This window comes from Drosophila virilis, unplaced genomic scaffold (genome assembly GCF_030788295.1).
Source record: "Drosophila virilis strain 15010-1051.87 unplaced genomic scaffold, Dvir_AGI_RSII-ME tig00000038, whole genome shotgun sequence".
Classification (NCBI taxonomy): Eukaryota; Metazoa; Arthropoda; class Insecta; order Diptera; family Drosophilidae; genus Drosophila; species Drosophila virilis.
The window spans coordinates 52,038-61,465 of record NW_027212792.1 but is presented as its reverse complement, the minus strand read 5'-3'; the positions used below and the strand labels follow the sequence as shown (position 1 = coordinate 61,465).

The 9,428-nt window shown below is 37.0% G+C and overlaps 3 protein-coding genes across 3 annotated transcripts; 1 reads left to right on the top strand and 2 right to left on the bottom strand.

Moving 5' to 3' along the window:
- Positions 1-1,671: 1,671 nt before the first annotated feature.
- LOC138911471 (uncharacterized) lies at positions 1,672-2,001 on the top strand. The gene has a single exon (XM_070210764.1). The coding sequence runs from the start codon at positions 1,672-1,674 to the stop codon at positions 1,999-2,001; it is 330 nt and encodes a 109-aa protein (XP_070066865.1).
- A 1,027-nt stretch (positions 2,002-3,028) lies between these two features.
- On the bottom strand, positions 3,029-3,355 carry LOC138911470 (uncharacterized). The gene has a single exon (XM_070210763.1). It carries the CDS (start codon positions 3,353-3,355, stop codon positions 3,029-3,031), a length of 327 nt encoding a protein of 108 aa, XP_070066864.1.
- A 1,519-nt stretch (positions 3,356-4,874) lies between these two features.
- LOC138911469 (uncharacterized) lies at positions 4,875-5,201 on the bottom strand. The gene has a single exon (XM_070210762.1). The coding sequence runs from the start codon at positions 5,199-5,201 to the stop codon at positions 4,875-4,877; it is 327 nt and encodes a 108-aa protein (XP_070066863.1).
- Positions 5,202-9,428: the final 4,227 nt, after the last annotated feature.

The window sequence follows — 9,428 nt, the reverse complement described above, 5'->3', positions numbered from 1 at the left end:
CTCGTTTCGCAGTCCACGTCGGGCTTTCTTTTTTTTTATTATTAATTTCAAATGGCCACACGGTTGGGTTTATGTATCACTAGACTGTTGTGGTACGTGCTATTTTCTATTTGCTGGCATTTCACATTGCATTCCGCATTGCAACTCTTTGTGATACTTTGCAACTGTTTTAATTTTATTTGGCCTCAACGTGGCGCGCTTCTCATTTGTTCCTGCTGTTGATGCTGCGGCCGTTTTCTTGCCAACGCTATTTTGTTCAATTGCTCTGGCAGTCTGTTTACACTTTTGACACCGACCTGACCCTGGTTGCTTTCGTTTTATTGCTGCTGTTTGTTTTGCAATTTGTCATAGTTGCCTTTGGCGCTAACTTCTGTCCAACTTTTTGCAATTGGCACGCACGCACGTTGACGATCTGAATCTGTGCCCAATATATGCAGTAATCCCGCGTATGCATGTCTCTTTAAAGTGGAATACTTGGTGAAATACAGCGCACAGATATGTTTGTCGCAGGTCTAAAACGGATTCTTATCAGCCATGTGAACTGAGTCTAAGCTCAATCACACATTGGCATCAGTAGGCTTAAATTGAACTATTTTTATACCCTGAACCCATTAAAAACGGGTGAAAAGGATATATTGTATTTAGTGCACAAATACCGTCCAAATGTATGTAACAGGCAGAAGGAAGCATCTTCGACCCCATAAAGTATATATTCTTGATCAGCATCAATAGCCGAGTCGATCTAGCCATGTCCGTCTGTCTGTCTATCCGTCTGTCCATATGTATGAACGCAAGGATCTCAGAACCTATAAGAGCTAGAGTCTTGATTTTAGATGTAGGTGCTCCTAGTTCCCGCGCAGATCGAGTTTATTTCCGATAATCGATAACTTACTCCGTTTCCAAGCAATCAATAAAAATCGATATCAATATTCTGTTTTTGGGCAATTTTGGTAGATCATAAGAGCTAGAGTCACCAAACTTGGCATTTGTTGTTGGAAGAAGAGGGCTGAGAGTATTTCCTAGTCGGGAGCTCCCGACTTACTTGTTTAGCATATACCTATGTGTGCTTAACATGAAATAATTATTGTCGTGCGAAATGTTTGCTGTAGTTAAGCGATTGGGTTCTATTTACTATTTGTTTTTAACAAAAACATTGAAATGAGTAAACTTGGTACTCGTCAAGAATACACAGTCAAATTTGGACGGCAAAACTATGTTTGCTTAATATGTTTTGCCTTGGGTGTATGTATATTTCTTAATAATTCCAAATCGAAAACTGATTCACGTTACATCGAAAAACAAATGTTATTTATTTTAAGTTTATATTTTAAATAGAACAATCTAATTAGCAACAATTTTAATTAACAGTGGATGCGTGAATTGGGACACAAGTTTATTTGTGCCATTTTAAAAAAGCAAAGTAAGTCTAATGATTCCAACTGTGACAATATGTCAATATTTAACACCACCAAATTTCTTTCTAACGTTTGTTTGCCTTGTCTCGAGTTGAGGCGTCCAAACAATCATAAAGTGATAGTCTGTTCCAATTTTCAAATTTTGTTTAGAATCCAATCCAATTCACAGCTGTGTAAATATGCGAATAATCACGAATTACTATAAAAGCAATTGAATTTAGAGTTAAGGTATCATTCACTAACTGATCTGAACAAGATGAAGCTCAGAATAATTACACTAAGCTGTGCCGTCTTGGTCATATGCCTTTGCTACTTGCCGTTGAGCAATGGACAGGACTCATCCACGGCAGCTGCATCCACCGACACAACGACGGCGGCTGCATCCACTGACACTACCACAGCAGCCGCATCAACCGATACCACCACAGCGGCCGCATCCACCGATACCACCACAGCCGCCGCATCCTCAACATGCGGTGGCAAGAAGAAGAGGAGGAAGCACAAGTGGAAGGTGGTGAGACACCCTGGCAAGAAGATCATCAAGAGACACCGCAAAGGAAGCAGCAAATGGGACCTCAAGGGTTAATTGAATCTACAAATGATCATATGACAAACTTTTACATGGATGTGAACTGAATTCTATTAGATCTAGATATAAGTAACTGTTAACTGTAACAAAGTGCACTTTAAATATTATCTATACATATAAACTATTTGTCCCGACTGATTATATGTATAATTGATAAATTGATTGGCTATCAACGCTTAGTTTTATACCATGAAGCTGAATTCCCATGTCAGGTATCCCAAACTTATTTTCGTAGGTTGCAATTACAATAATATGTATTCATATAAGTATATGTATTTATGCATAGCGGGTATTAATTTTTAATTCATTTTTCGGAAAGCGTATTAAATTAATTATAAAATATATCTCTGAAAATTAATTTGAAATCGAACGGCTGTTAAAATACAAACTTTTATACAACCGGTTTCTGCCAATTTACTACAAATGAAGATGATATTTCTAAAATCGCTGAAACACAATTCAATAAAGTCATGAATAAAGTACAAAAAAATTAATTTGAAGCCGATTGAACGCAACTTATTACTTCGCTCAAAAAATCTTTGACTCGCATTTCCCACCCAGGAAGCTTAAATTCAGCGAAAAGTGTGAGCTACGCCTCAAATGAATAAAACGCATTGGATAAAAGTTTGATCGCAATGAAACTTCACCTACTTAGCCTCTCCATTTATGCCGAGTAGTTCAAATATATTCGAATTAACTGAATTATCTGTGTGTGTTGAGACTGATCGAATGGTTAACAAAAAAGATTGGTACCATCATTTTGCCAACAATTATTTAGATCCGGTTTTAGTTACCCATCATCGAGGCCTACAATTTATTATATTGAGAGCCTGAGGCTGCTTTTAAAATTTAGGTTGTTGTCTGCGAACACAACCAATCTGGCTACAAAAAATGTATATAATCTCGTTATAAATAGTCTGATAATTGGTTTATTAAAGTGCATCTTGTAACAATTTCTAATAGCTAATAAAAAGTTCAGTTCACATTCACAAGTTTGTCATATGATCGGTTGTAGGTTATTCAATTAACCCTTGAGGTCCCATTTGCTGCTTCCTTTGCGGTGTCTCTTGATGATCTTCTTGCCAGGATGCCTCACCACCTTCCACTTGTGCTTCCTCCTCTTCTTCTTGCCACCGCATGTTGAGGATGCGGCTGTGGTGGTATCGGTGGATGCGGCCGCTGTGGTGGTATCGGTTGATGCGGCTGCTGTGGTAGTGTCAGTGGATGCAGCCGCCGTCGTTGTGTCAGTGGATGCAGCTGCTGTGGATGAGTCCTGTCCATTGCTCAACGGCAAGTAGCAAAGGCATATGACCAAGACGGCACAGCTTAGTGTAATTATTCTGAGCTTCATCTTGTTCAGATCAGTTACTGAATGATACTTTAATTCTAAATTCAATTGCTTTTATAGTAATTTGTGATTTCGCATATTTACACAGCTGGCTTAAAATGTGCGAATTTAATGCTCATGCTTGTTGACAAATACATGGAAGTTTTTAGCAGACTTTGTTTTATATATTTGAATTGTTTGGAAACTTTAATGTTTACTCAATTGGAACACAAAGAGTTTGATGTTTTTAATAGTAATCTAACATTTTTACATGACAATAAATTTTGTGGATCATGCATTTGTCCTTTAGCAGAAAACATTGATCCAGGTATTTTAATATTGGTCATCATCGAAGGCTGAGTCAGATTGGCAGGCCTTTGTCAGTATGAGTGTACGCGTCGATCTGATTGACTATAAAAGAGCTAGAAAATAGCAATTTATACTTAGATTCTCCGATTGCACGCACAGATTAATTGTGTCGATAAACTTGCCCCATTTAGTTAAAATTTTTATTATAATTAATATTAAAATTAATTGTTTATATTATAGCTATTAGAATCTAATTTACGGTTACGGTTTGAGGTAAAGTAGACACAGGTTAGAAATTATTGACTTTTAGCATAAGTCCCAAATTCTGTGAAAATATGCAGAATATTTAATTGCTTTACCCACGCCCTTAAAATGGCATGTAGAGGGAAGCTACAATGTTCCTACAGGTTGTGCGTGGATAAGTGCAGGCTATCTATCGGACAAGAGCTCTTCTACTTGTTGATTTATGATTTTGGCTTTTTTCTTTGGGATTAATAGCGGATCAAATAAAAAAAATTTAAATGGACAAACATTGCTAAAATTAAGCCGGCGTCTGTTCCCTTCTGAATGAAACGTCTAGACGCCTAATGTATACAGGATCATGATGTCATGAATGCAGAGACCAATTTTATATCAGTGCTTACTTACGATTGGAAATGAATCATCTAAAAAATTTCACATTTGTAGCTCTTACGAGTAATTCATTCATTTCGTCAAAAAGTCGGTTAAACCTGATTAATGTAGTGTTAAGATTCGTAGGGTACGTCCGATTGAGGCTGAACTTGTCAGGAAAATCTTTGTATTGTACATACTCTTAAACAGTTTAAAGGACTATGGTTATATACTGAAAAAGTATTTATAAATATTTTGGACAATTGGGAGACTCCATATGTCACGGTTATATATTACTCAGTATCATTTATCTACTATCTAAATAAGTGGACTGATTAGATGAATGCGATACAGGTTATAAAAATTAGATTGATGCTGAATTTCGTTAGGTTTTTCATCATTTTTATATTTTCTGTTTTATCGCTGTTTAAGCTATGCTTCATGGAATGAACTAAGCATTGATCATCTTTCAATTAGTCAATCTCTCGAAAAAAGTCAAATTATATGTGTATAAGTACAAAGATATTTATTTAAAGTGCAGATTGTAACAATTTCTTATAGCTTAATTTTAAAACAAGTTCCGTTTGTAAGTTTGTCATATGATCGGTTGTAGATTATTCAATTAACCTTTAAGGTCCCATTTGCTGCTTCCTTTGCGGTGTCTCTTGATGATCTTCTTGCCAGGATGCCTCACCACCTTCCACTTGTGCTTCCTCCTCTTCTTCTTGCCACCGCATGTTGAGGATGCGGCTGTGGTGGTATCGGTGGATGCGGCCGCTGTGGTGGTATCGGTTGATGCGGCTGCTGTGGTAGTGTCAGTGGATGCAGCCGCCGTCGTTGTGTCAGTGGATGCAGCTGCTGTGGATGAGTCCTGTCCATTGCTCAACGGCAAGTAGCAAAGGCATATGACCAAGACGGCACAGCTTAGTGTAATTATTCTGAGCTTCATCTTGTTTAGATCAGTTAGTGAATGATACTTTTATTCAAAATTTAATTGCTTTTATAGTATTTCGTGATTATTCGCATGTTTACACAGCTGGATCCCAATCTGCGATTTGAATGCTCATTGGTGGGGTTTTCTTAACAAACATCGAAAATTGGAACAGACCATCATTTTATGATTGTTTGGACGAATGAATATTGGTGTCAGTAAAATATTGACAAGGCACTTTGATATTGTGGCAGTTGTCATAATTTCTATTCGTTAACTTTTAAATAGTTAGCTTGAAAATCTATATCTAAGTCGTGGACCTATATATTGTTACAAGCTATACCTGGTTCGACGCAAGTAATGAATCATGTGTTGATCTGTCAGTAGTTCAAAGTTTTTGGGTGTTATTTGTAGGACCCTTAGTTTGTTTTCTTCCAAACGAGTATTATTATAATCGGTAAGGATTCGGTGTCCGTAAATTTGGAAAAATTGCGCAACCCCGTGGTATAAAACTATTTTAATTTCCTTCCGATCGTCTCCAGGCGCATTTTCAATTATCTATTTCTGCACAAATTAATGTTAGATATGTTTTTATATTTTTAAGATAATCAATCTTTCTTTATTGGAAACGGAAAACAATTATTTGGTGGATGACGGCTTAAAGATTTAAAGTCTCTAACTTTGTTAATATATATGAAACTTCCTGTTTATTTCCCGGCTCCAAATTTCCCAACATGAAAATTACTTAAGCTGTAAGCGTCTTTTCTAACTTTAAATAGCCTTTTATTAAATATCTATGTCTCACATAAATTGAGTTAAGCATAGTACGGAAAGATTAAATTTTTCCACAAGCAGCAAATGGGTGAAAATCTAATATTTGAAACACGAAGCTTGTAAAACCGTAAATACCAGCTAGTATATAAATTGGCACAGACACAGCCAAAGATGGGAAGAAACCGAAGTGTGTATTTGGTTTTTGTGCCATCCACACAATACAAATATATTGGTTATCGGCAATGTCCGTCTGGTTTGTCACATTCTTTCCATCTGATTCCAATTTACTTGGCGCTTTTGATGCTAGTGCTATGGAAATGTGACAGACTCGTTGGTCTTGACTTTGTGCACATGCTTGTAACAGAAAGAAGAAACTGAAATGCTTACTCCATAAAGTATATACTTATATATTTGTTATTGTTTGCTCATCTGATCATCTCGGAAGATGCAAAAGGTACTTGGATTTTTTTTTTCAAATTTCCTTGCATTTTCATCAAGTTGATAAATACATTTTCGAAGCATAACTAGAAGATTAAAAGAGCTAGATACAGCATATTTTGATGGTGGACATCCAAAGACTATTTCACATTTATGATACGTTCCCAGCTTTTCCACAGAATTAAAAAATCCTCATCTGAGAGTATTCAATATGCACTTCCCATAGAATGGAGCAAAGTGATCAAGCGTAGCTACAGCGTAACAATATATATTCATAGTATCTCCTATTCAGGCACTTGCCACTTGCTCTGAGCGTTGATTGCCAATCAATCGGTACTTCAATCAATTATAAGTGAACCGGCGAGTTAAACAGAATAGATATATATTTAAAGTGCAGATTGTAACAATTTCTTATAGCTTAATTTTAAAACAAGTTCCGTTTATAAGTTTGTCATATGATCGGTTGTAGATTATTCAATTAACCCTTGAGGTCCCATTTGCTGCTTCCTTTGCGGTGTCTCTTGATGATCTTCTTGCCAGGATGCCTCACCACCTTCCCACTTGTGCTTCCTCCTCTTCTTCTTGCCACCGCATGTTGAGGATGCGGCTGTGGTGGTATCGGTGGATGCGGCCGCTGTGGTGGTATCGGTTGATGCGGCTGCTGTGGTAGTGTCAGTGGATGCAGCCGCCGTCGTTGTGTCGGTGGATGCAGCTGCCGTGGATGAGTCCTGTCCATTGCTCAACGGCAAGTAGCAAAGGCATATGACCAAGACAGCACAGTTAAGTGCAATTATTCTGAACTTCATCTTGCACAGATCAGTTAGTGAATGATACTTTAACTCTAAATTCAATTGCTTTTATAGTAAATCGTGTGATTATTCGCATATTTACACAGCTGTTCTCAAATGTGCGATTTTAATGCTGATGAATGTGGACTTGTAGACATAGCAAAACTTTTTAGGAGAGTTCGTTGTATATTTGGATAGTTTGGGAACTTGTATGATTACTCAGTTGGTTCACTTGGAGTTTCACATTTTTAATATTAATATAACACTATTTAATAGATATAAGACTATCTAGATCAGCAAATTTGTCCCATTTGTCAGTCTATCCGTTTGTATGTGAAACGCATCAAAAATTGAAACCATTACGAAATTGTTACAAATCATGAAAAACTCTTTCTTCCTCATGGAATATAAAATGGAATAACAAAGCACTGAAGCAAATAACGAAATATTATCCATAGTTTGAGGCTAATGAAAGAATCAGCGCAGTCCCCAATTAACTACATAAAATTGTGTTTTTATGCGAAACTCAAGTTTATGTACCCTGAACTCACTGAAAAGGACTAACAGGATAGCCCACAATTATTATAATTGTATTTAGCCGGCAGAAACAAATATATTCGGCCCAATTAATCAAATATGTTCCTCCAAGGTATGAAAAGCCAATTTAGCCGTATCCGTATCCCGATCAATTTGCCTCTTCGTCCGTAATGGTCCTTAAAAAAATAAACAATTTGCTCGAGCAAGAGAATTGTACATATAATTCAGATTTATAATTGAAATTATTCTAATTTCATGTTTATCCTTGGTAGTGCCAATCTTAAAAGCAGCAGCATTCTTTTGAATAACAGACATGATTCGCTTGGAACAATTTCAAAGAGGATTAGCCTTTTAAAACATGCTTATTGAGCAACTTAACTGATCCTACAGACTGTCTTGGGAAGCTGCATTTGAATTTTCCTTTACCCCTTCGAGTTTGCGAAACTTAAGTGTGCTAATGACGCGCATTAAATAATAACTCTCCAGCAGGTGTGGCCTAAACCTAAAGCTGTTTCCAAAGTTGTGGAAGACTTCATAGTTTCTGTGTTTCACAGCGCTTCACTTCAGAAAAAGGATTATTGAAAATCCATTTTCAAGGTTGGAAAATGAGTAGAAAACTGCCGTTACATACATTTTGTAATGAAAAAATTATATGTATATAAATATATAAATAACCTGCAACCTACATTTTAGGTAACGGTCCAGCAATGAGTGAGGTCAAACTTACTCATTTAGGCAGAACGGCTCAGTATATCTAAATTTAGGGATTTTAAAGTTTCACATAATGAAAGAGGATTCATATTTGTTTGGCAAAGTCTGGATTAGATCTTAATAACGCACTTAAAATTGCCAATACACCAAGCTTACTTTCGTTTGGATCGCAAATTGCCTTAACACTTTATATAGAACTAGATAAAGCTTAAAGTATGTTTGAACAAAATAATTAAATATATTTTATTTCAAGTGCACTGAATAACAAATCTTAAATCTATAGGTAAATTAAAATGTCAATTTTCCAGGTCTTTTTCAGGCTCAGTTATCGAATGTCATTTATCCAGATCTTCTTCTCGATTCTTTGAACCTTTGCGTCCACTGCTTCTACTGCGTCCACTCTTTCCTCTGTGTCCACTACTGTGTCCACTGCTACTACTACTCTTTCCAAAATTGATTTTTTGCCGCCCTTGCGATGCCTCTTGATGATCTTCTTGCCGGGATGCCTCACCACCTTCCACTTGCGCTTCCTCCTCTTCTTCTTGCCACCGCATGTTGAGGATTGCGGCTGTGGTGGTATCGGTGGATGCGGCCGCTGTGGTGGTATCGGTTGATGCGGCTGCTGTGGTAGTGTCAGTGGATGCAGCCGCCGTCGTTGTGTCAGTGGATGCAGCTGCCGTGGATGAGTCCTGTCCATTGCTCAACGGCAAGTAGCAAAGGCATATTACCAAGACGGCACAGTTAAGCTGCAATTATTTTAAACTTCATCTTGATCAGATCAGTTAGTGAATGATAGTTTCGTTTCAAATTTAGGATGTTTTTATAGTTCCTCAACATGACTGTCATGCCATAATACAGCTGGAGCCAAATTTGAATTGAAATAAGGTATCTATGTCAAGTCAATAAACATAGTAAAAATTGGAACAGACTCGTCATATTTGACGGTGGCTTCCTACTCTTGGGCTATTGCAAAAATGTGTCATTTTGGTAAATAACA